Source organism: Prionailurus viverrinus, chromosome B3 (genome assembly GCF_022837055.1).
Source record: "Prionailurus viverrinus isolate Anna chromosome B3, UM_Priviv_1.0, whole genome shotgun sequence".
NCBI classification, from domain to species: domain Eukaryota; kingdom Metazoa; phylum Chordata; class Mammalia; order Carnivora; family Felidae; genus Prionailurus; species Prionailurus viverrinus.
The window spans coordinates 886536-912666 of NC_062566.1; the positions used below are offsets into that span (position 1 = coordinate 886536).

At 45.4% G+C, this 26131-nt stretch overlaps 2 protein-coding genes across 16 annotated transcripts in view; one reads left to right on the plus strand and one right to left on the minus strand.

Annotated features, from left to right (window-relative positions):
- RCCD1 (RCC1 domain containing 1) overlaps positions 1-10509 on the plus strand; it is a 35760-nt gene extending 25251 nt beyond the window's left edge. For 4 of the 9 annotated variants that reach the window (XM_047861268.1, XM_047861274.1, XM_047861276.1 and 1 more), the window contains 2 exons: positions 459-538; positions 7388-7675. In XM_047861268.1, coding sequence (XP_047717224.1) covers positions 459-538; positions 7388-7400 — 93 coding nt within the window. In that variant the 3' untranslated portion in view covers positions 7401-7675. The other 5 variants (XR_007152756.1, XM_047861272.1, XM_047861273.1 and 2 more) reach the window with 5 other exon arrangements.
- Positions 270-25692, minus strand: PRC1 (protein regulator of cytokinesis 1). Of its 7 annotated transcripts, none has more exons than XM_047861262.1 (15): positions 25520-25692; positions 16349-16481; positions 15992-16114; positions 13747-13980; positions 13499-13669; positions 12902-13051; positions 11955-12102; positions 11061-11197; positions 10518-10613; positions 7999-8145; positions 7675-7785; positions 4342-4452; positions 3576-3752; positions 3216-3257; positions 270-1098 (listed from the first exon to the last, which is right to left on the minus strand). In XM_047861262.1, the coding sequence occupies exons 1-15, from the start codon at positions 25528-25530 to the stop codon at positions 1045-1047; spliced, it is 1845 nt and encodes a 614-aa protein (XP_047717218.1). In that variant the 5' UTR covers positions 25531-25692; the 3' UTR covers positions 270-1044. The 7 variants fall into 7 exon arrangements, with proteins under 7 accessions (XP_047717218.1, XP_047717216.1, XP_047717223.1 ...); XM_047861260.1 differs by having other exon boundaries at positions 270-1670; XM_047861267.1 differs by having other exon boundaries at positions 3653-3752; positions 25520-25687.
- Positions 25693-26131: the final 439 nt, after the last annotated feature.

Genomic DNA, 26131 nt, shown 5'->3' on the forward strand with positions numbered 1-26131 from the left:
ACCCACACACACAAAAAAAACAACCCAAAAAGAATATATACTGCAGGATTCTACTTAGCTAAAACTCTAGAAAATGCAAACTCCTCCACAGTGACACAAAGCAGATAAATGGTTGGTAGGGGTGGGGAGGGGAAAACTGTAAAGGGGCAGGAGGAAATTTTGGGGGTAATGGTTAAGTTCAGAAACTGGATTGTGGTGATGGTTTCACAAGTGTGTGAAACTGTGTCAAAATTTATCCAAGTGTACACTGTAAATGGGCATTTATTTTCTAATAAAAATAAAGGCTGTTAAAAAACCAAAAGCCAGGCCTATAAAAGATGTCCTGTTAGGGACAGAGAGCAGTGCAAATGGAAATTTACATATCAGGAATTGGACTTTTTCTCAAGAAATATTTAGAAATAAATGCACAGAACATAAAACCATACTCCCAACAAAAAAATCTTATATTTTCTTTTTAGTCTTTTCTGTTTTCCACAGACCAAAGCAACCAAAAAGTGATTTGGCCGGGGAGAAAAAAAACAATATATCTTTTTGAAAGGTAAGTATACACATTTTAATTTATTTTTAAGAATATATTTATATTTTAAAAACAGGACATGTATACGTCTAAGCAGCATGGCGGACACAGACCAAATCCATGCTGGTGAGTTTTGAGAACCATTGAACGTGCTGACAGAGGCAGACAAGGTAAGAATAAATAGTGCTTTGGGGAGAGCAGTAGTGATCAGTAGGGTAGGTAAAGACGTGGACGCTGGAGCAGAAACAACTCCCCAATACTGATTTGTGCAAAGTTCCAGATCTCCACAACAGAAACGGCCCAACCCATCCAAACAGCCTCCCAACTCGGCAACTGCCGGGGTAGATGAACTCGGACCTAGCGGGCAGAGGGATGGGGGTCTCAACCCAGAGGAAAACTGCAGAAACAGAGTTCAGACAGGCATGTGTTCACACACACGTCCCCACAAAGGGCATTGCACAATAACAGAACTGTACACAGTTTAACAAAGGCGCTCCCAGCCTCCCTGTCACCTCTTTGGCAGTAGGTCAGGCCATCTCCACTTCTGACACACACACATCCTCAGCAGGAGGAAGGCTGTCCTGTGTGGCGGAGACAGATCTTTAGGTGAGAGCAAAGCTACTGTAGCCAGAGCGTTAACTCCGCGTCCCTCAACAAAAAAGATGTTAACTACTAGTGACAGCCTACGAGCCAATATTGCTTCAGGTCCCTACCCCAAGGACCGGCACACTCCTTTTCCCACACCGTGGTGAAATACGACACGCCCTTGCTCGTGCTTCAGCAAGCAGAATTACGGGGTAGAGAAAAATTAGGTTCCGTATGCTAAAATTTGCACTTACTGCTATGAACTAAGTTTTAATGTATTTCTTGGGTCAAAACAAAATCAGGTCTTTGAAGACCCACTAAGCCTATGATGGACTTTGCTCTGTGACACTCATTCACTTCTGTAAGTTAGGCCCGTGGTAGTGGAACCTGTCCAGGTTCCCAAGCACACCTAAACTCAAGAAAAATGAAAGCCACATAGATAATTAGATCTAGTCTAGGCACAGGAAGCCACAGCTGGCTGACCGCTCAGGGCCTCTCAGGACTGGATGTTGGTCGAATTGAGGATTCGAGAAGTAGCATCAGATTTGGAAGCCTTTGAAAGTTCTCGCTGTTGAAAAATAAATAATGTCAGTGGCAGTACTGTCCCTCCTCTGCATGCCCCGCCCTTGTAAGCATGAGTAAATGTCAGCACAAGGTCCCCTGAGGGCTGTTTCTCTGAGACAGAGGTCCCTCTCCAGCACAGGTTGTTAGGAACACAAGATGAGAGGCTCTGAGCCCCGTTCTATTAGTCAGAGATTAAGCGTGTGCACACGTATGCCCGGGACCTCGTCCTTAGCCAGTTCGTTCTGTTACAACCTCACAGAATAGCAGTCCCTCAAGTTTCACAAAGTACTCTATTGAGTTGTCAAGCTAGGCAGGCAACAACCTTTGGTCTTTTGAGCCCTGAATAAAGCAAGGGGCCAGACCTTTATCTACCAATCCCTGGGGCCGAGGGCCTTGTAACCTGCTGGTGATATGATCTCATGCTGGAGCACATGGAAAAGAAGATAAAGCACGAATACCACTGAGAAAGAGGTTAGTAAAGGTTAGTCTACCGGCTTTGGTGCCGCCTGGTGGAGTCTGTTACCAGCCAAAGCAGCCAAAACCAGATTAGAGATAAGCAGGGTACATTTAAGCCCCACGGGGATGATACGGGGCTTGGCTAAACAAGCAAGGAAGAGAAAGTTGGACCCTCTGTCCAGCAATCAGCTAGCCAGAGCAACGTACACTTCTATATATAAAACGATACCAATCACTTAATTTGAAACAAGTGCCATAATATGAAACTGTTTCAATGCTCAAAACAAGCTCTTGCCTTGGGCAACTGCCCCGTTCTGTCACTGCAGCAGTGAGAGCGGGCACCATGGCTTTAACGCCGTATCCCCTCACCCACGGTGAGGAACAGCCTCGCTTCCCAGCAGGAAGATACGGAGGGCAGAGAGAACGCACACTGGTAAGTAAAGGGCACTGCAGTTAAGTGTTAGTAAACACGGAGTAGGTTACTAGGAACTAAAGAGCATCTGGAAGAATCTCCCAATGCCACACATATGCTTTAGCAGCTTAATGAGGTAGAAACAGGCAGAGGCAAGGAAATGAACACTGGCTAGCTCACAGAAGACAGAAAGTTGGCAATTCAGCCCTAAGGGGTTAGTAAGTCATATACTCCAGGAAACAATCAGCACACAGGCCAAGAACCTCATGATGGGCAGCACACAGCTGGGGCTCCCCTCCCCACGTGATGGGGCCTCTATTCTTTCCGGCACATTGGAGGCCTCTGATGTCACAACTGGGGAGGGTGAAGGTCTTCTGTTGTGAAAGACAGGATTAAAAAAAAAAACAAAAAACTTTGCCTGACTTTAGGTAGGGCTGAGAATCCAATTCAAGTCTGAACAAGTTTTCTTGTTAATCAGCAGATTAGTCTCTTGGGACTGAAGTCAGATATCCTTGAGGTCCGCATTAGGACTTCTGCTCCTTTGTCAAAAAAAGGTTCTGTGGTAGTACAGCTGAGATTATTGGTTAGTGTAGCCCCGTGCCCAGACGGGAATTAAGCCAGCAGATGTGACAGGTGAGTTTGGAAAGCGGACATGGGACATGCAGGGGTTGCCATACAGACCTGAAGCCCGACAGTGGAGCTGTCAGAGAGGGACGGATCCTTCTAAGAACAAAGAATTAAGACAATTACCAAGAACTCCACCAAGAGAGCACCAGGGCCGTGATCAGAGGGTCACCTCCTGCAGCCAGGGAATGGTATTTCTGAAGCAGAAGGATCCAGGCTAAACGTCTAGTTGCTGCTGCCAACTTCCTTCTTGTATGCTCCTTAAACCAGCCCACCCCATGCCATGGTCAAGGCAGGAAAGGGATTCTCAGCCTCCAAAGAACTGTCCTCACGGCCTGGGTGCCCTTGGGAAGATACCCACTCTGCCCCAACTGTGTGCTCCCCAGAGACTGGCAGATATTAGAAAAGGTGAATTACCGCAAACTCAGAATAGGTGCTGGCAACAGAATTAATGCTGAAGTTGCGCTGGAGGGGGGCCGAGGCAGGGTACCCACCACTCAGGATGCTGCCGTTGAGCTCCAGGTTCTCCTTGTTGGCTCCATGCCTGCCAGCACGGGGCGTTTTTTTCCCCGAACAAGTGGAAGTGACGACCGGCTGCAGAGAAGGGAAAGAGAGAGATCCGCACACCATCCTCATAGTGACCACACACACACACACACACACACACACACACACACACACACACACGCAAATGGCTAAAGGCTGATACCGTCTTTGTTATTCATGGGCCTATAATCCTCTACTTGTGGTTTCAAAAAATACATGAATTCTTAATGACTTGCAAAATACCTATCTTGAGCATAGTCTGTAAAATACTTGAAAGACCCACTTAGCACAGATTCCCCACCTCTCCTGATGTGAGAGTACCCGATTCTGTCTAGTGATCCAGTGTCACTGGGCTTGAACCCACACACAGGGACCTCACTCAGCAGCAGCTGAAGACCAGGCTTTGCACTGAACCTAGTTACATCCCAGTGATTCCATACTACCGGGGTTCAGAATGACCGCTGGGTGTATTTTGTTGTTGGTGGTTTCTTTTTTTGGCAGATAAGCTGGCTTACAGCATCTCCCTGAAAACCGAATCCAGGGTTCTCAGAAACTCAAACGACAAGGTGGTGCCCCTGGGTAAATGGGCTGGAGGTGTGCTGGGGATGTCCCTTGTACACAGAGCATACATACTAACCTTGCTGCCAGAAGGTGGAAGTCGAGACACAGGGGAGCGGTAGATTGTCCCCCCAAAGACAGGCCGAATGCTGCTGTTGGCCGTAGCGTTGGACATGGTGGTAGTGTTCAGCTAAGAGGAAGAACAGAGATTATGGAGGTGGGGTAACATGCCTGGCAGCCCATCCCTACACTATAGAGAAAGGAGTATGGGAAATAGTCTAAGAAAGATGGGTTTACATGGTTAAGAGCTTTGAGGAAAATTGTGACAAGTGTTGAAAGTATTTCTATCCGGACTGCACTATAAAATGGTAGCCATTTTGTTTGTAATTTTATCATATTTAGGTATTTACCCAAGAGAAATGAAAGCAAATATCCCTACAAAGACCTATACATATATAGAGAGCAGCTTTATCTGTAATAGCCAAAACACTGCCTACAAGCCAAGTGTCCATCCACAGGCAAATGGATAAGCAAATTGTGCAATGGAATACTGCTCGGTAGTAAAAAGGAGTGGCCTATTATACATGTAACAACATAGATGAATCTCAAAAAACCTATGCTAAACGAGAGAAGCCAAACCAAAAGAAGAATACATACTGTATAATTGTATTTGCATAAAATGTTAAGAGGGGCGCCTGGGTGGCTCATTTGGTTAAGTGTCCGACTTTAGCTCAGGTCATGATCCCACAGTTTGTGAGTTCAAGCCCTGCATCGGGCTCTGTGCTGATGACTCAGAGCCTGGAACCTGCTTCAGATTCTGTGTCTCATTCTCTCTCTGCCCCTCCCCCACTTGTAATGTGTCTCTCTTTGTCTCTTAAAAAAAAATGTAAAGAAAAAATTTTTTAAACGTTAGAAATGCAAACTGGGGGCGCCTGGGTGGCTCAGTTGGTTGAACATCTGACTCTTGATTTCAGCTCAGGTCATGATCTCATGGTTTGTGGGTTCGAGCCCCATGTCCAGCTCTGCACTGACAGTGTGGAGCCTGCTTGGAATTCTCTCTCCCTCTCTCTCTGCCCCTACTTGTGCTTTCTCTCTTAAAAAAAAATTTTTTTTTTAAATAAAAAAGTGAACAAACAAAACCATAAAACACTTTTCGTTCATCAACAAAACACCATAAAGAGTAACACAAACTACACAAGACCCAAATGCTGCCGGTAGACATGGCAAAAGGTTCAATTTCCATTAGTAAGGAGGGAGATACAAACTAAAATGAGACATAACTTCATACCCTCAGATGGACAAAGACTTAAAGTATGAAAGTATCACCTGTTAACAACGATCAGAGTCTGACACTTAGGCACTGGCAGCACAGATCATTAATCAGTGCAACTAGGGCTTCAGAAATGTCTGATTAGAGGAAACTTTCAGATTTTATTTTTAAGCAATCTTTATACCCAGTATGGGCCTGAAACTCACAACCTGGAGATCCAGAGCTGCTCTACCAGCCGGGCGCCCCTGACTTCACTCTCGAGAGCAAGGGCCTCTCGCTTCTCTTTCATGCTCAGCATGTAGCACAGAGGTCTGCAAACTTTTAATTAAAACAGATCTTTCTATAATTGATTTTTAGTGTTCTAGGTTTTTAAAAGCTTATCACATTTTTTTTAGGTTTATTTTGAGAGAGAGCGCTCTCGTGCACATGCATGCCAGGGAGGAGCAGAGAGAGACAATCCTAAGCAGGCTCTGCCCTGTCAGCGTGGAGCCCCATGCGGGGCTTAGACTCCTGAGCTGTGAGATCATGACCTGAGCCGAAAGTGAGAGTCGAATGCTTAATCAACTGAGCCACCCAGGTGCCCCCATCACATGATTTTCATAATAAAAAAAACTACCTATTATGGGGTACCTGACTGGCTTAGTAGAGTGTGTGACTTATCTCAGGGTTATGAGTTTGAGCCCCACGTTGGATGTAGAGATTACTTAAAAATTAAATCTTTATAATATCTAATATTGGGGCACCTAGGTGGCTCAGTCAAGCATCCAACTCTTCGTTTCAGCTCAGGTTATGGTCTCATGCTTTTGTGAGTTAGAGCTCATCAGACTTGGGATTTTCTGTCTCCTCTCTCTGCTCCCGCAACCCCGTGCCACTTGCACTGTCTCCGTCTCCCTAAAAACAGAAAGTGGGGCGTCTGGGTGGCTCGGTCGGTCAAGCATTGGAATTTGGCTTGGGTCATGATCTCACGGTTACTGAGTTTGAGCACTGCATCAGGCTCTGTGCTGACAGCTCAGAGCCTGGAGCATATTTTGGGTTCTGTGTCTCCTTCTCTCTCTCTGCTCCTCCCCCATTCATGCTGTCTCTCTCTCAAAAATAAACATTAAAAAAATTTTTTTTAATCAAAAATAAAGTAAAATCTATCAACAATAGGGAACTAGTTTAATAAATGATGGTATGCCAAGAGAATAGAATATACAGCTAATAACGAGCATGTATTTGAAGAAAGTTTGATACTATGAAAAAGAACTACAACCAATACCAACTAGGGGAAAGGCAGAAATCCAAATCATATGTGACCTCTGTTTTGTAAAAATACATTATTTAAAAACGAGGAGAAACAGGGGCACCTGGGTGGCTCAGTTAAGTGTCTGACTTCAGCTCAGGTCATGATCTCATGGTATGTGAGTTGGAGCTCTGAGTCGGGCTCTGATCTTACCGCTCAGAGCTTGGAGCCTGCTTCAGATTCTGTGTCTCCCTCTCTCTCTGTCCCTCCCCTGCTCGTGCTCTCTCTTAAAAATAAGTAAACATTTAAAAAAATTAAAAAGCAGAAAAAACAAATACTCTCAATAGTTCTCTTGGAGTTACACTACAGGTGATTTTTTTTTTTTTTTTTTAAACTCCCTGCAACGCAGGGCTCACATTCACGGCCCTGAGATCAAGAGTTGCACGTTCTCACTGAGCCACCCAGGTGCCCCTGCAGGTGCTTTTTAAAAGATCTATTGGTTATAAATATGAGCTGAGGAAAGAGAAAGGAAATACTGCTCTATTTCATTTATCAAAGGAAAAGTTAAACTATCCCATTTACTAAACATGAAAGGCTCTCACAGAATATCATTGTCACTTGTTGGAATTCTAGGATGAACCTCTGAAGGTCTTCATCATTACGGAATGGTGACAGTTATGGTCTCCCAAGATTAATCCAAGACCTCAACCACAGGCACACATCGAAGCCAGGTCCTTGACTGTCATTATCAAGTTATTACTTGGGATGAAGTACTGCCTTCTGGTCACACTTTCAGATGGACTCAACCTGGAAGGTCCCCAAAGCCCTTTCCCATCTGCAGGGCAGAAGGCGAAAGGTGGCCAAGAGCCCCAGCCTCAACAACCCCTCACAAACGGTGGTTCACAAAGCCTCACGTTCACCTTGCGCACTTTGCCCGGTGTGTTGGGTACCAGTCCTCGCCGCTTGCTGGGGGTTCGGGGAGCACTGCCATAGAGCATCTCTGTCTCTGTCTGCTTCTTGTTCTTTAGTTGCTGTATGAAAGTCAGAAGGAACAGTGAAAACTCCCAGGAAAGGAATAGGTCTGGGATGGGGCAGAAGCTGGGCCAGATATCTAGAGCCAAGTGCCTGAACCCAGAGCTAAAAGAGGTGCGGTGGGCTAGCCCTTCAGCCAACCCAGATCCCTGGGAGAGACCCTGGGCTACTCACATCACCATCGTCCTCTTGCCCACACTGTGCTCACTTACTCTCTCTTGCTTGGCTCGCTCCTTCTCCATTCGATGCATCTCCCATTGTTCTGTCACATACTCCATGAATTTCTGCCCATTCACCACAAATGCCTGCGAATGCTCCTGTTCCCACATTTCAATCCGTGCCTTCAGCTCCTCTTCCAGCTGAGACCATAAAGAAAGAAATGTTAATCACTTCAAATCCTTGGTATGAAGCCCGAATTAAAGTATTCTCCCAAAGGAAGACTCCCGCCCCAGAGCACGTAAGCCTAATTTCAGGTAGCTGGACTCACGTGGGCCCAGGTCAGAGTGACCAGGAAGCAAATCCTAGGGACGATTTATTCATAACACACATGAAGGTGGGAAACAGCAAGAACCCAGAGTCTAACTGGGTTTTGGTGCTTAAAGCTGGAGGCACTGGGGGGACGAGCAACATTAAATGAACAATGTACATTATGGGGCGCCTGGGTGGCTCAGTCGGTTGAGCATTCCACTTAGGCTCAGGTCATGATCTTGCAGTTCATGAGTTCAAGCCCTGCATCCGGCTCTGTGCTGACAGCTCGGAGCCTAGAGCCTGCTTCAGATTCTCTCTTCCTCTCTCTGCCCCTTCCCTGCTCGTGCTCTCTCTCAAAAATGAATAAACGTTAAAAAAATATATATATTAAAAAAAAAAACCACGATGTGTATTAAGAGCACCCCAATCTGGGTCCCAGTCTAGAATCTACCTCTTATAGGCTATGAAAAGTTACCTAAATTCTCAGGGCCTCAGTCTCCTGATGCATAAAAATGGAAATGAATAAAATAGAACTACCCTACAACTCAGCAACTGCACTACTAGGCATTTATCCAAGGGATACAGGTGTGCTCTTTTGAAGGGACACATGCACCCCCGTGTTTATAGCAGCACTATCAACAATGGCCAAAGTATGGAAAGAGCCCAAATGTCCATCAATGGATGAATGGCTAAAGAAGATGTGGTATATATATACAACGGAGTATTACTCGGCAATTGAAAAGAATGAAATCTTGCCATATGCAACAATGTGGATGGAACTAGAAAGTATTATGCTAAGTGAACTTAGAGAAAGACAAATAAATGACTTCACGCATGTGGAATTTAAGATACAAAACAGATGAACAGATGAAGCAAAAATAATATAAAAACAGGGAGGGGGGCAAAACATAAGACACTTTTTTTTTTTTTTTTAATTTTTTTTTCAACGTTTATTTATTTTTGGGACAGAGAGAGACAGAGCATGAACGGGGGAGGGGCAGAGAGAGAGGGAGACACAGAATCGGAAACAGGCTCCAGGCTCTGAGCCATCAGCCCAGAGCCCGACGCGGGGCTCGAACTCCCGGACCGCGAGATCGTGACCTGGCTGAAGTCGGACGCTTAACCGACTGCGCCACCCAGGCGCCCCCATAAGACACTCTTAAATACAGAGAACTGAGGGTTGCTGGAGGGGCCGTGGGTGAGAGGATGGGCTAAATGGGGAAGGGGGAATTAAGGAAGACACTTGTTGGGATGAGCACTGGGTGTTATACACATAGAGGATGGATCACTGGAATCAACTCCTGAAATCATTACTGCACTACATGCTAACTAACTTAGATGTAAATTTAAAATGAATTAATTAAGGGGCACCTCAGTCGGTTAAGTGTTCCACTTCAGCTCAGGTCATGATCTCCTGGTTTGTGAGTTCAAGCCCCACATTGGGCTCTGTGCTGCCAGCTCAGAGCCTGGAGCCTGCTTCGGATTCTGTGTCTCCCTCTCTCTCTGCCCCTCCCCTGCTCTGTCTCTCTCTCTCAAAAACAAATAAATGTTAAAAAAAATTGTTTTTAATAAATTAATAAAAATTAAAAAAAAATTTTAATGGAAATGACTAATTGGAAAATACTTTGGAATAGTATCTGGCATTTAATTCAATAAACACTATTACTATTAAAATAGAGAACAGTAACAAAGCCCACAGCACTTTCTCAAAAGTTTGTCTTTTGTTATAGGCTGAATTGCATCCTCCCAAAATTCATATTTAAGTCCCAACCCCCACCCCCCAATACCTCAGAATGTGACTTTTTTTTTTCCCCCACAAACAGGTAATGAAGTTAAATGATAAATGAGATCATTAGGGTCAATGTGACTGGTAGCTTTGTAAGAGAAAAATCGGGACATAGATACATACAGAAGGAAGACCATGGAAAGATATAGGGAGGAAGAAAGTCATCCTCAAGTCAAGGATGGAGGCCTACGAAGAAACCTACCCTACTGATACTTTGATCTCACACTTATAGCCTCCAGAATTGTGAAAAAATAAATGTGTTGTTTAAGCCAGCCAGTCTGTGGTACTTTGCTACACCGGCCCTAGAAAGCTATTAAGCCTTGATATTCAGTCAGGAGGAAGGCTCAGTATGTACTTATCCTGGCCCAAGCTTTAGAAGAGAAGACGGTTCTGGGGCAAGATGTTTCAAAGCCAAGGATATACAAAAAGTAAGGTGTTTTGTAGCCAAGCAACAAAAACTCTCAGTGGCAGTATTACCTTAGGGAGTATTTTTTGAAGTTTGGCTCGCTGCTTTTCTTCTTTTAGAAGATTTCCTCCGCGGTTTGTAAATCGACTTGGATCTGAAGCTTTTCTCTGTGAAAAACAGATTTTAATTAGAGTAAGCCCTGAGATGGTCAGACCAGTTACTTCTGCTAAGATTCCTTGCTTTCGTAAACTGATCCATACTAAGGAGACTACATACTAAGGAGAGTTCTGCATTCCATCCACTGCAGCAGAGAGAAATGATGGTATTCCAAGGCAAGGGGAGTGGGGTGTGAGCTCCGTGGGCATATGCGAGGTCATCCACTGGGGTGCGGGAAGACTATGGTTCGGTTCCTTTCTAATCTAAGAGTGAGGTAAGCTTTAATATGGAGTGCACAATGTCACTGGCTCCCTTACTTGGTCCAGATGTCAGACATGACTTGTCACCTACAGGGAATGAGGTATTTGGAGGGACAAGGGAGAGTGGACTCTGACTGTCCAGGGCAGGCCTTCTTAACACTTGATCGCACTCTAGGGAAACAGAAGCTAGGGCGGTACCTCAAACTCCAAAAAAAGCCTCCAGCTTTCTTCCCACTTCTGGACACCTTCAAAGAGTTCTTTGTGAACCTCATAGTAGTTTCTTAACCGCACGATCTCGGCATCATGGAGCTGAAGCAGATTTTCTGTGTAGTCCTCTGCAAGATACAAGCCCAGGAGATGAAAAACTTCTAGTGTTTAGTAACCCTCATCCTCATCCTCCTAGAATGGAAATCAATTTTTCTTCCATAGAGTAAAAGTGATACGTGAATAAGCATATATCGTGGATAATAAAAGCCAGCTTTGTCACATGATCAGTCTGGGAGGAGAGGAGGGGCTCAGGGATTAGGGTGCAGGCCACAGCGATGAAGATTCTCAAAGCTCTAGGTCATCTCTTGCCTTGTCCTTGGTTTCCTTCATATTCTTCCTTTGCATCCTGCCCACAATTTCTAAAACCACTGCTGAATTTAGTACAGTCTCGTCTGTCAGACTAGAATTCTGCTGAGCTCTTGGGGACAGGCTCTGTGGGCTCAAATGTGGGCTCTGCTGCCTGTGTGCTGCCTCTGGGTTAAGTTGCTGAGCATTTATGTGCTTCTGTGTGCTCATCTCTTGACATGAGGACTAAGTGAGATAATATCATTAAGGGTTTGACACTGCACCTGGCCCAGAGTAAGCACCTGACAGACTTGAGCCTCACAACCACAGGCTACAGTGATATACTGCTTCAGAAATTGAGAGACCCCTTACTTCCTAGTAGCATTTGCAAATGTCTGTTTATTCAGGAATGGCAACTGATGCTAAATGGCTTGAAAGGGGAGCCATATCTGTTGGGTAGAGGAAACACTTCCCAGCAAACGTCTGCCCTCATAAAGACAAGTGAGCAGGCCACACGAAGACCACCACTTCTGTACGGACCAGCATAGTAAGGGGCAAAAGCCTGTCTCTGCTCCTGGCTGTAGAAACACTGGTCCCAGTACTGAGCCAGCTCCACTCGAATCGCCTCAATCACTTTCTTCATGTTCTGCATCTTCAGTTCCTCCAACCGATCCACTTCCAATTGCAGCTGAAACAAGGAGCTTTGGTAAAGGCGCTTGCCACACATTCATTTTCCCCCAGGAATCCAAAAGCTCCCATGCCCCTCCCCCTTTTAAATAAAATTATAACACAAAGCAACAGAGGTAAATCAATACTCTTTGCAACAATGAGCTCATGGGAGCCAGAAATCTAAGAAAGGCACACAAAAGGACAGAAGATGAGCAGCTGTCACCACCCTCGTCTGATGCTTGTCTTTTTTTTTTTTTAAGTCATTTTGTTTTAATGTTTATTTATTTTTGACAAAGAGAGAGAGACAGAGCATGAGCAGGGGAGGGGCAAAGAGAGAGGGAGACACAGAATCCAAGGCAGGCTCTAGGCTCTGAGCTGTCAGCACAGAGCCCGATGTGGGGCTAGAATTCACGGACCATGAGATCACGACCCGAGCCGAAGTCGGACGCTTAACTGACTGAACCACCCAGGCGCCCCTTGTCTTTTTAAAAAATAAAAATTTTTTTAAACGTTTATTTATTTTTGAGAGAGAGAGCGCGCGCGCGGGCAAATGGTGGAGGGGCAAAGAGCGAGGGAGACACAGAATCCGAAGCAGGCTCCAGGCACTGAGCTGTCCGCACAGAGCCCGACGAGGGGCTTGAGCCCACGAACCGTGAGATTGTGACCTGAGCTGAAGCTGGACGCTTAATCAACTGAGCCACCCAGACACCCCTGATGCTTGTCTTTAAAAACAGGCTCGCTTGAGGCAGGAAGCTGGTAAGGACAACAGACTTGACATTTGTAGAGACTGCTGACCTAGCACCCATTGGATTTCTTACCGCTTTCCTGACCTTGGCCTTTGACCCACTCATAACCGTGGCCACAGCTTCTCTCTCTTCTGCAGGTATTTGTAACCTGTCCCAGAGCTCTCGGATTTGAGCCCGCAGACCCTCACACACTGCTTCATTTTGTGACTTTCGCATTTCCAGCTGCGGGGAGGAGAGCTGACAGTTAGGGCAAAGACAGAACAAAGAAGCCCAGCCCGCTGCCTTCCCACAAAGAAATGTCTGGACTCACAAGAAGTACTCTGACTAGATTGAGAAGAAGTGTATTTTTGTGATTCTGAACACAAACTGTATGGCTGTCATTATGGTAGGATCTCAAACACCAAGAACCAAGAATCAAATTTTTAACTTAAAAAATTAAACACTAAGCTAATTCACAGACGGATAGTATCTCATTCAAAATTTCATTTTCACATTCTTTGAGCTACATATAAATTTTTGCTTAAAAAGTGAAAATCAAAGATGTTCATATCATTTGCTATCTTTATCCTTCCCCTTTTCACTTATATGGGCTTCTTATTTAAGACTGAAGGAAGAAACTGTCAGCTTTTTCAAACTGCTGGACACGATGGAGTAGTGAGTGGCCGTTACCTGCCGTAGCAACTTTTGTAGTGTTGCGATATTCTCCAGAGACAAACAAAAGGCATCTTCATCTTCACACACCACATCTCTTTCAAAGCTTGTGTCTGGGGTGTGATCTAGTTCTTCCATACACAGTATGATCTGTCTCTTTATGTTGACGAACTCCTCACGTCTAGAGGCCTATAAAATAAAATGATTACGAGCCCCTCCAGGAAAGTCAAACCGACCTTTAGGAAGTATGAGTGCAAACAGTATACCTTTGTCTCCCTCAAAGTGGCCACATGCTGTCTGAACTGGCTCAGCTCCTCTAGGCTGGGAACGGACGAGCTGTCCACGTCATAGTGGGGCAGGCAAAGAATTTCACACAGTTCTTGATCTTGTTCCTGAAGTAGTTTCAGTTCCTGTTTTCTCTCCTTTTTCTGTTTTCGCATCAGTTCTACCTGAGTGCGCAAATCCTTCTCTAGTTGCAAGATGGTCGTCTCTCCTTCCTCCTGCAAGAGACAATGTGCCGTTGTTACAAGGTTTCAAGTGGATTTATTCATATGAAGAGAAGGACAATGGAAGAAGGCTAGAGTGACAAACTTTTTTTTTTTAATGTTTATTTATTTTCGAGAGAGAGCACGTGAGCAGGGGAGGGGCACAGAGAGAGGGAGACAGAGGATCCGAAGCAGGCTCCACACTGATGTCAGTAAGCCCTGATGTCAGGGCTTAAACTCATGAACTGTGAGATCATGACCTGAGCTGAAGCCAGACGCTTAACCTACTAAGCCTTCCAGGCACCCCTAGGATGACAGACTTTTAGTTAAACTTAACAGTACATCAACTCACGGCCAACAAAATATGGCACAAGGAGGGTCCCCTAAGGAAGGTCTCTAGTAAAGGAAAGGTACCAGGGCACTTTGGCAAGAGGTGAAAAGTGGTTGGAAAGCTTGTTTTGAGTTAGCTATGGGGTAGTCTATTTAGCTCATAACTTGATGCTCATCCTAAAAAGCCTACAAACATCACCTAACCAATACAAATCGATAGTCCTTGCTTTACTCCAACAGATCAACAGGTGGCGGGGGGTAAGGGGGAGTGGCAGTTACAGGTCTTAAAAATTTATAGAATTTTATTCCACACTGGTGAACTAATAAAAACTGTCATGTGATTTAAGGGAGATATATATTTATCACTGTATATCTAACCTCTCACCCGATTTCACATTGAAAGTTAAAAAAAAGGGGCGCCTGGGTGGCGCAGTCGGTTAAGCGTCCGACTTCAGCCAGGTCACAATCTCGCGGTCCGTGAGTTCGAGCCCCGCGTCAGACTCTGGGCTGATGGCTCGGAGCCTGGACCCTGTTTCCGATTCTGTGTCTCCCTCTCTCTCTGCCCCTCCCCCGTTCATGCTCTGTCTCTCTCTGTCCCAAAAATAAATAAAAAAACGTTGAAAAAAAAAAATTAAAAAAAAAAAAAAAAAGAAAGTTAAAAAAAAAAAGACTAAAGAAACTATTTGTTCAAAATCAATGATATATATGCCATTTCTGTAGATTCCAAAAAACTACACTGATATCACGATCTGATTGCTCTTGGCTGCCAGGTATGAATTATCATTAACCCCTTAAAGGCGGTCTCCCTCCTAGCCTGATTCCATCTAGGTACCCACGTAGTTCTTCCTGTAGCAGAGAGAGGGACCCAAGAATCTTATTGGCACCACATCATAGCCATCCTGTGCTGGCCCTGCACTCACATCTATTCTAATTACCTTGCCAAGCTCCACAGTGGTTTTCACTTTTATGATCCCAACACTACTTATACGGGATCTAACCAGGGACACGTTTTGGAGTCCTGTTATTCATTCCATCCTTGCTGGTGTCCTCATTCAAGCTCTGCCTTGTGCTGGACCACAAAACAGCAACCTGTCAGCGTGGTACAGAGATAATCATGCTCTGAATTTGACTATGCTCTCCTGCCACTCCAGCTTTTGAGACATTTCTTCCCAAGTAGCCATTCTGGCTGGTTCACTGGTGTGCAGCTACTGGGTATAAAAAAACCACAAAGGCAGGTTTTTTGGTAACTTTCCCTTGTATCACTAGTCCCTTTTGCTTCCTAGGTAGTGCTTTTAATTTTTTTTTCAAAGAAAGAATAGCATGGTACCATCTGTACTTAGCTCTTCCTTAGAATTAAAAAAGAAAAAGTACATTATATATTATTTATATTAATATCAATATTATATATTAATAATATAATAATATACATAATATGTATATATATTATACACACACCCCACAAATATAGGGCTTGTTTTTGATCAAAGCATTGTACCACTTATTAGCTAGTATCTCTCAACAGGGCAACTCTTCACATAAGTGAAAGGTACTTTGGTGAAACTAAGTAACTAGGTGACAAATTCTCCCTGCTTTCATGGCCAGGATTTCACAAGGAAACCTTCCACCGGTAGCCCCAAGTCAGAGTACCTTCCTAATCTTACACCCCAGCAGGATCCCCTGAGACTCTGCCATGTACCTGAAATGGCTCGACGTGTAACTCGCTGCACAGGGTATTCAGCTCTTTTTGACAGATGGATATGCTTTTGATGAGCCTTTCCTTCAGGCTCTCCTCTTCGGCAATCATCATATCCAGGAGGTCCTACAAAAGAGAATACAGTCCCATAAAAGTCTGAGGCCAATGGGGGAAAAAACCCCAAACCAACAAACGACACCAAAACCTTCATAATTTCAAATTCTTAAGAAAGGACTTAAATACAAAGAAAACCAGGAAGAGCCTGTGACATCTTCGTGTCACTTCTGTAGCTATGTCAGATGAGACACCAATATCCTTACCCCTGAACCACCGTAAAGAGACCAGTACTACCCAACTCACCTTGATATGCTTCTTTACAACCTCCGTTCTTTGTAACCGCTGGTCCTCTGGAATCCCAATTAATTCCCATATTTCCCGAAGGTGATTCAGAGCTTTCTGGAGACATACTATTGACTCCTCCGCCAGCACCTCACTGAAAAGCAAAAGAGAAGCCAGTAACATGAACCACTGCCTCCAGACTAAAATAAAAATTTACTGAAACTAAATATACTAGTTTCTCAGTGGCCTGAAGGCTAAAACAAATTGAAAACAAGCATTCAGCTTAACCACTCTTCTCCCCAAAACACAACACTGGCAAAGGAAAATTCAGTATTGCCTTACTCTGGAAGTTCAATCTTCTGAATAATAGAATGTGGACTTTCATCAACAATTCTACCCATGGCAGTAGAATACAGAATTATAAAAGAAAAACCAGACAGGAGCGCCCAGCTGGCTTAGTAGAGCATGCGATTCTTGATATCAGGATTGTGAATTCGAGCCCCACGTTGGGTGTAGAGATTACTTAAAAAAAAAAAAAAAAAAAAAAAAAAAAAAAAAAAGCGGGGGTGCCTGGTGGCTCAGTTGGTTGGGTGACCGACCAGCTCAGGTCATGATCTCACAGCTCATGAGTTCGAGCCCCGTATCGGGCTCTGTGCTGACAGCTCAGAGCCTGGAGCCTGCTCCAGATTCTGTGTCTCCCTCTCTCTGCCCCTCCCCAACTCACACTCTGTCTCTCTCTCTCTCTCAAAAATAAATAAACATTAAAAAAAAAAAAAAAAAGTAAAGATAAACCAGACAAAATAAAATCCCACCAACACAAGAGCTCGCTTGGTGAGAAGATCCTATAAAACAGGTGGCAATTTATCACACTAATTTCTTGTTCTTAAATTACAACTACTGACTTACAGAATGGCTAAAATTACAAAAGATAAACATCATGTTTTGGTGAGGAGGCACCTGGGTGGCTCAGCTGGTTAAGCGCCTGACTCTAGATTTCAGCTCAGGTCATGATCTCGTGGTTCCTGGGATCGAGCCCAGGGTCAGGCTCTGCACTGACAGTGTGGAGCCTGTGTGGGATTCTCTCTCCCTCTCTCTCTGCCCCTCTCCCGCTCATGCGTGCATACACGCTCTCTCAAAATAAACAAACATCAAACACGAAAGTGATGGTGAGGATATAGAAAAGCCAGAACTTTCATAAAGTTGGAGTATAAACCGGTACAACCACTTTAAAACTGGAGGCAGCACCTATTAAATCTGAACATAGCAGTTCCACTTTTACATGCAGGTCCAGCAGAAACGCACACATATGCACCAAAGGCAAGAACAGGAATGATCAGAGCAGCACTCCGCATAATAGCCTAAGAGTAGAAACAACCCAGATGTCCATCAACATAATAAACAGTACATTCCTATCATGGAATATTATAACCATGAATACACCACATGGATAAATCTCAGAAACATTATGAGAAACTATGCTAAACGAAAGAGGTCAAATGCAAAAAGACTACGTACTATATGATTCCATTTTATGAAGTTCTAGAAAAGCAAAACTATGGTGAAAGAAAGCACATTAATTGCCTGGGATCAGGGCAAGGGATCAATTGCAAAAGAGCACAAGGAAATTTCTTCAGGGTGATGGAGTGCTCCTAGATCTCAACGGTGATTACCTAACCGTATACAATGACCAAAATTCGAACTGTACATGTAAAATGAGTCAGTTTTACTGTATGTAAGTTATACCTCAAACCTAAAAGAAAAAAAAGGAAGTAAAACAAACTACTGTGGAAAAACAAACAAAAGTTGGAGAAGAAAAGGAAAAACAGTCTTGAGTGAAAAAAGCCAGACAAGAAAGCATATATCACTATGTGATTCCATTTATATAAACTTCCAAAAACAGGCAAAACTAAGGTGTACTCTCAGAAGGCAGGACGGTGGTCCATCATCCTGGGAGGTGGTGACTGGGACGGGGTACAAGGAACACTGGTTACCTACATGTGTGCTGATTTTGTGAAAATCCATTGAGTCTGCATTTGAGTTTATGTACATTTCTGTATGTCATTCTTCAATTACAAAAAGCTCATTTAAAAATTTCATTGTTTATTTGAAATACGAATTTAACTGGGTACCCTGCATTTTATCTTAAAAAAAAAAAAGTTTACTTTAAAAATGATAACCAGGGGTGCTTGAGTGGCTCAGTCGGTTGGGCATCCGGACTTTGGTTCAGGTCATGATCTCGTGGCTTATGGGTTGGAGCCCCACACTGGGCTCTGTGCTGATACCACAGAGCCTGCTTGGGATTCTCTCTCCCTCTCTCTCTCTGCCCCTCCAGCGCATGCACCCTCTCTCAAAAATAACATTCAAAGAACAGAGAAATTTTCTCTCCTTTCTTAGATACAAATGGATAACAAAGACATTGCTCTGGCACCAGACAAACTAGAATCTGGATGTGCTTTGCCACCAGTCAGCAGTGAGGCCCAGAACAAGTCACTTAAACTGAGGGTGTGCCATCTACAAATGATGGAGCTAGGGGCTCTCACTGGCCCCCTTTGTGCCTCAGGGTATTCAGTGGCTCTTATGAATCACCAGGCTAGATCTCCAAGAATAGCAGTTTCTCCATAGGCTTCAATATTTTCTAGGGTTCTACTCGGACAGTTCAGAGCCTGGAGCCTGCTTCCAGCAGAGAGAGCCCGTCTCCCCTTCTCTCTGGCCCTCCCTGGCTCATGCTCTGTCTGCCTCTCTCTCTCTCTCTCTCTCTCTCTCTCAAATATAAATAAACATTAAAAAAGATTTTTTTTAATACATAAATAAAATAAAGGTTGCCTGTCCTAGGTGAAGAGAAGTTTTGGCACAAACACCAGTTGCCTATACCAGATGGCCAGTATCAATACCCAGATAATGAATAGCATTTCCGAGAATTTATTGTGGGGCACCTGGGTGGCTTAGTAGGTTAATGTCCAACTCCTGATTTCGGCTCAGTCTCAGTTTGTGAGACTGAGACCTGCACTGGGCTCTGCTCTGACAGCACGGAGTCTGCTTGGGATTTCTCTCTCCCTCTCACTGACCCTCCCCTGCACATGCTCTCTCTCTCTCTCTCAAAATAAATAAAGATTAAAAAATATTATTCATATCCATTCATTTTAGAAACGGTAACATGTAGGGACCCCTGGGTGATTGAGTCAGTTAAGTTTCTGACTGTTGATTCAGTTCAGGTCTTGATCTCAGGGTTGTGAGTTCAAGCCCATGCTGGGCATGGAGTCAGGAAGGAAGGAAGGAAGGAAGGAAGGAAGGAAGGAAGGAAAGAAGGAAGAAAGGAAGGAGGGAGGGAGGGAGGGAGGGAGGGAGGGAGGGAAGGGAGGGAGGGAGGGAGGGAGGGAGGAAGGAAGGGAGGAAGGAGGGAGGGAGGAAAGGGAAGAAAGAAAAAAAGAAAGAAGAAAGGTTAATATGTAATTAAGGCATTTATTTCATCTCAATTAACTAAAGTTAATTATTTTAATCTCAATTAACTAAAGTTCAACTACAGAGTTTTCCCAAATAATCCCTTTGCACTCCAATCTTAAGATAAAAGAATTCATAAACCAAAAACCTAATTTTCACATTTTATTAAAAATAACCTACATGGGAATGCCAGCTGGTGCAGCCACTCTGGAAAACAGTATGAAGGTTCCTCAAAAAACTAAAAATGGAACTACCCTACGACCCAGCAATTGCACTACTAGGCATTTATCCACGGGATACAGGTGTGCTCTTTCGAAGGGACACACATATCCCCATGTTTTTAGCAGCACTATTGACAATAGCCAAAGTATGGAAAGAGCCCAAATGTCCATCGATGGCTGAATGGATAAAGATGATGTGGCATATATATACAATGGAGTATTATTCGGCAATCAAAAAGAAGGAAATCTTGCCATTTTCAACTACGTGGATGGAACTGGAGGGTATTATGCTAAGTGAAATTAAAATTAGTCAAAGACAAAAATCATACGACTTCACTCATATGATGACTTTGAGACAAAACAGATGAACATAAGGGAAGGAAAACAAAAATAATATAAAAACAGGGAGAGGAACAAAACAGAAGAGACTCATAAATATGGGGAACAAACTGAGGGTTCCTGGAGGGGTTGTGGGAGGGGGGATGGGCTAAATGGTTAAGGGGCACTAAGGAATCTACTCCTGAAATCATTGTTGCACTATATGCTAATTCATTTGGATGTAAATTTTAAAAAATAAAAAGTAAAATTAAACTAAATAAATAAATAGAAGTGTAAAATAAAAAAAATAATAATAACAACCTACGAGATCTGGGGTACCTGGGTGGCTCAGTCAGTTGAGCGCTGACTCTTGATTTCAGCTCAGGTCATGATCCCAGGGTTGTAGGATCAAGCCCCATGTCAGGCTCCACACTGAGCGTGAAGCTTGCTTAAGATTCTCTCTCTGGGGCGCCTGGGTGGCTCAGTCGGTTGGACGTCCGACTTCGGCTCAGGTCATGATCTTCTGATTTGTGGGTTTGAGCCCCGCGTGGGGCTCTGCGCTGACAGCTCGGAGCCTGGCGCCAGTTTCGGATTCTGTGTCTCCCTCTCTCTCTGTCCCTCTCCCTCACTTACACTCGCTCTCTCAAATTAAAAAAAAAAAAAAAAAAATGATCTACAAGATCCAATCTGTGGCCAATATTCAATTTGAACGTAAAACCCTGGTGTTGAGCCAGACCAGCATGGAGCACTGCTCTGAGTGAGGGTTACTACTTCAGAGAATGCTCTCCAGTCTCTTCCAGGCTGCCTGGCCCACTCCACTCTAGCCAATCTCCACAGGACAGCTAGGTTCTTGTGAAAACAAAATCCAGTCAGGCTTAACTGCTCCCTTGCAATTTTCCCATTGCCCTCAGGAAACAGTTCAACCACTTTCAAAGGAAAGGCTTTCTAAAACCTTTCTCCAGGTTTGTCTCTTAATCTCTCCTACCCCTCATTCCCTAAGACTCCAGCCAAGGGGACTTCCGGAACATTCCATAGATGTGTTGCTCCTCACTCGACCATGTGTAGCTTTCAGTTGTTGATGCTGCCATGCTTCTGCCCATTACCTTCCATCTGCCATCACCTTCTTCGGACAGCTGTGGATTCCTCACGGTCATTTCTACACCCCCCCCCCCCCCCCCCCCCGTAGACCATAGACTCAAGGACAAGGACTGCCACATCTTATCATCTTCATTTTACCAGACCCGAATGCACAGCAATTATTCAATAAATGTAATATGAATGGCCTTCAGCTCCTGCCAAAGGTTCATTACGCCTCTAACGTCTAGTTACAATTCAGAGGAGATTTATAAGCAGGGCTGCCTAGCTCTGTAAAACATCCAGAAGGTAAAGCGATCGTTTTTCTGAACGATAAAAATCTAGCACAACAGGAAAAGAATCTGAATAGACATTTCTCCAAAGAAAGATACACAGACCAACAAGCACGTGAAAGCAGACTCAACAGCACCAGCCACTAGTGCAATGCAAACCAAAACCACAGAGACACCTTCACAGGCACCAAGATGTCTGTAGTAAAAGACAATAGCAAGTGTTGACAGGGAAGTGGAGAAACCAGAAGCCTCATCCACTGCTGGTGGGAATGTAAAATGGTGCCGCCTCCTTGGAAAACAGTCTCACGGTTTCTCAGTTAAACACAGAGTTACCATATAACGCAGCAATTCCATTCCTGGGTATTTACCCAAGAGAAATGAAAACATGTCCACACAAAACTCGTATGCAAATGTTTACAGCAGCATTTTTATAATAGCCAAAAAATACAGACAACTCAAAATGGCCATCAACTAATGAATAGGTAAATGTGATTTACCCATCCAGTGGAATATTATTTGACAATAAACCTTGAAAACACGATGCCAAGGAAAGAAGCCAGTCACAAATGACAAAGTATCATATGATTCCAAATAGGCCAGTCTACAGAGATAGAAGTGGATTAGTACTTCTGTGGGCCTGGGGAGTAGGCAGGGAGGGTGGCAAAGGGGAGTGACTGCTAATGGGTATGGGCTTTCTGAAAGGAGGCTGAATATGTTCTAAAACTGACTGTGGTGGTAAGTGCAGCACTCTGAATATACTAACACCTGTTAAATTGTATGCTACACAAAGGTAAGAAATCGTTTAAAAGACCATTTGAGATCCTTTCCAGTCCAGAGACTGGAAAAACCAGACCTTTTTACAACCTTTTGCGTCTTTGGGATGTATTCTTGTACGTATCCTCAGCTTTTCAGTGATGTGCTAGAAGAAAAAAAATCTCAAATTTCCACCTCTTAGGAAGTTACCTGAATCTATTTACAGGCAGTATATAATTGCACCAAGAGAATTATATTCACAGTGAATGTGCTAAGGCATCTTATGATCATACTTTTTTGAAACGTCCAGTTATTCATTCAAATATACTACTTGAATGTTTATTATATACAAGGTGCATCCTAAGTATTGAGGATTCAGCACTGAACAAAACTGACATCCCTGCCATTTTGAAGTTTACATTCTAACAACAACAACAAGTGATAAGCGAATCTCACATTAAATGGTAGTAAGTGGTGTGGAGAGAAATCAAGCAGAGAAAGGGCACAGGACTACTGAAGGTGTAGGAAAGAGGAAGTGCGGTTTTAAAGAGATTGGCCGGGAAAGACCTCCCTGAGAAGGTGATCTCAGCAAAGACCTAAAGGTGGTAAGGAGTCAAGCCACAGGACATGTGGGGGAAGAGAGACCTGGGTGGGGGAACAACAGATGCCCATGTCTGAGGTAGGACAGTGCCTGGGGTTCCAAAACAATCAAGGACTCTGGTGTGACTGGAGTAGAGTACAACAGGACTCCAGAGGCTTTTACTCTAAAATACAGAATATTGGAGGATTCTGAATAGAAGATAGGGCATCCAGCCTTGTGGCTCCTTGTCTTGTGTTGACAATAAGCTTCAGGAGGCCAAGGCAGAAGCCGGGAGACCAGGCAAAAGATAATGGTGGTGACCTGGACCCGGGTGGTGACAGCAGAGGTGGGGAGGAGTGAGATTATGGCTGTTTTTTTGAAAGTAAAGCTAATCTTAGGAATGAAAGAAAGGGTTGTCAGAGTGACAGAACAATCAGCATGAGTGCTCTGAAGAGTGGAACACTTTTTTTTTTTTTTTTTAAGTTTATTTAGTTTGAGAGAGACAGAGACAGCGTGAGACAGGGGCAGAGAGAGAGGGAGACAGAGAATCCCAAGCAGGCTCTGCACTGTCAGTGCTCGAACGTGGGCTCGAACCCATGAAACCATGAGATCATGACCGGAGCCAAAACCAAGAGTGGAACACTTAACTATCTGAGCCACCCAGGCTCCCCAAGAGTGGAACATTTTTTAATTCCTTGAAACGTACACTGGTGTGAGAACAGTTCTCCAAGTAGAAGATTTGTAATTCCAAACACGCATTTTCCAACAGGCCCAATATTGTTAAAGTAATCAACCCCGAGGGATGGTTAACAATTACAATTCTGTCCATACTGCTTTTAGTTGGCGGCCCTAACCTCGCCAGAGGTTAGCAGTCCGTATAGTGTAGATATTTGTTTTGGTTTATATTGGATTTGCGATCTACAAAGCTCATGTCACTTAATTTTGTGAAAGTAAGGTGGCTAAATTAATTAGTAAACAGCTAAGTTTACTAATTAAGTCACAACCCCTCCCCCCCCCAAAAAGCCTTCAGATGATTGCCAAAATTTTTAAAATACCAGCTTTATTGAGATTATTTTTATTCTTTTTTAAGTTTATTATTTATTTATTTGAGAGAGAAAGAATCCCAAACAGGCTCCGCGCTGACAGCACAGAGCCGGACGCGGGGATCCATGTCACTAACAGTGAGATCATGACCTGAGTGTAAATAAAGAGTCTCACATTTAACAGAGCCACAAAGACGCCCCTACTGAGGTTACTTTTAAAGCCCTGCATGTTTTTCCAGTGGTACCATTCTTTCTACTAAATTCCCATTCTGTGGAAGGCAAGCATTTGAAAAAGAACGATGGGATTAGTAATTATGGAAGGAAAAGCCTCCTACAGCCACAAAGCAGCCAGTCTGACCAATAACTGCAGACTAGCCATGAATCATCACTGCCTCACCCACTGCTTACAGAAAGTAAGGTCAACGTTTTTATTACTCTTAACACAAAACCTGTGCCCTGGTTTTATTCTTATTTTAGAACAAATTTGGCATCTCTGCCCTTTTGGAGGTTACAGTCTAATAGCAAAAGAAGGGTGATAAACCAGCACAGCATACATTAAATGGCAGTAAGTGCTATGGAGAGAAATCAGGCGGAGAAATGGGGATAAGAGAACACGGACATTCACCGTCCTGTCGCAAGTCACAAGGCTGGTGAGTAGCAGTGTGGTGAGTCTGGTCCCAGCACTGCACGAGTTGTTGTTAAAACCACCGGAAAAGAATTCCTTAATGGAGTTTCTTTCTTTCTTTCTTTCTTTCCCTTCCTTCCTTCCTTCCTTTCTTTCTTTCCTTAACGTTTATTTATTTTGGGAAGAGAGAGAGAGACAGCACGAGCAGGGAAGGGGCAGGGAGAGAGGGAGAGAGGGAGACACAGAATCCGAGGCAGGCTCCAGGTTCCAAGCTGTCAGCACAGAGCCGGACGCGGGGTTCGAAACCGTGAACCGTGGATGACCTGAGCCCAAGTCCAACGCTTAACCGACTGAGCCACCCAGGCGCCCCCTTAAAGGAGTTTAAGTTGCAAGGAGACCCGGCTACTTTCCAATTCAAGTAAAATGTTAGCACTGCAGCCCCGACGCCGCGGAAGCCAAGGAGAAATGAGAACGGGCCGGCCTTATTTAAAGAGAACCGAGAAACCGGCCCACAAAAGAGCCGGGACTTGGAACGAGCCGCCGGGCCGAGCGGCAGCACCTGAAACGCGGCGGGCGGGGCTCGCGGACACCCGGCGCGTCGGGGCCTCGGGAGCGCGCGGCCCCGGCCGGTGAGCTTCGGGCCCGGCCTCAGCCCCGCCGGCGCCCTCGGGCCGGGCGCCAGCTCTGCGCTCCGCGGCCCTGCCGGCCGCGCCCGGGCCTCCCCCGGCGCGGGCTGACGTGACACCCGCGCCCGGGCCGAGGGTCGTCTCGGGGACCCCGCACCGGCCCGCACCCGGGACGGGTGTCGCTCCCTCCCGCGTCCCCCGGACTCCCCCGCAGCCCGCACCTTCTCCTCATGGCGGACGCTCCAAGCAGCCGGGCGTCGAGGCCCCAGACCTCCACGCAGGGCCGAGCGCAGCAACCTCCCGCAAGCACCGGCGGCCTTGCTCCGGGTCGCGGCTCCGCGAGCCGTTAGGCCCCCGCGGAATTTCAAACCGAGCCCGGAGGCGGAGCGGCTCCACGATTGGCGCCCTGACCCGACGCTCCTCGGGAAGCCCCGCCCCTGGCGGCGCGCCGCGACCGCGCACTGGGTCCCCCGCGCCCCGGGGCTGACGGCGGGGGCTGCAGGGCTGGGCGGGGGAAGCGCTCGCCCGCCGGCTTGGGTTGGGGTCTGTGTCTGCGCGTGCGCCGGGTCTCGCAGGTGCGCGGCTCCCTCTCTCAGCTTCGCGGTGGCCGGGAGTCCGGTCCCCCCCACGCAGCCCCGCCCCGGCCAGCCGCCGAGTCCCGGCCCCACCCCGTCCAGGCGCAGTTTGGATTCGAAGTGCGCGCCGCCGCCCGGAGGCCGCCGGGAAGGGGCGAGGACCGCCGGGGGCCAGGGGCCGGGAGCGCGTTCCGCGTTTTAACTCGTTTCCCAGCGCGTCCAGAAGGCGAGCCTGGAGGTGATCTTTGGTGGCGGCCT

Coding starts and splice junctions, on each gene's coding strand:
- PRC1 (XM_047861260.1), bottom strand. Junction 13,052..13,498: donor TACAAAAGTTGCTACGGCAG/GTAACGGCCACT, acceptor TCCTCCCCGCAG/CTGGAAATGCGAAAGTCACA. Junction 10,614..11,060: donor GGCTTTTTTTGGAGTTTGAG/GTACCGCCCTAG, acceptor TGTTTTTCACAG/AGAAAAGCTTCAGATCCAAG.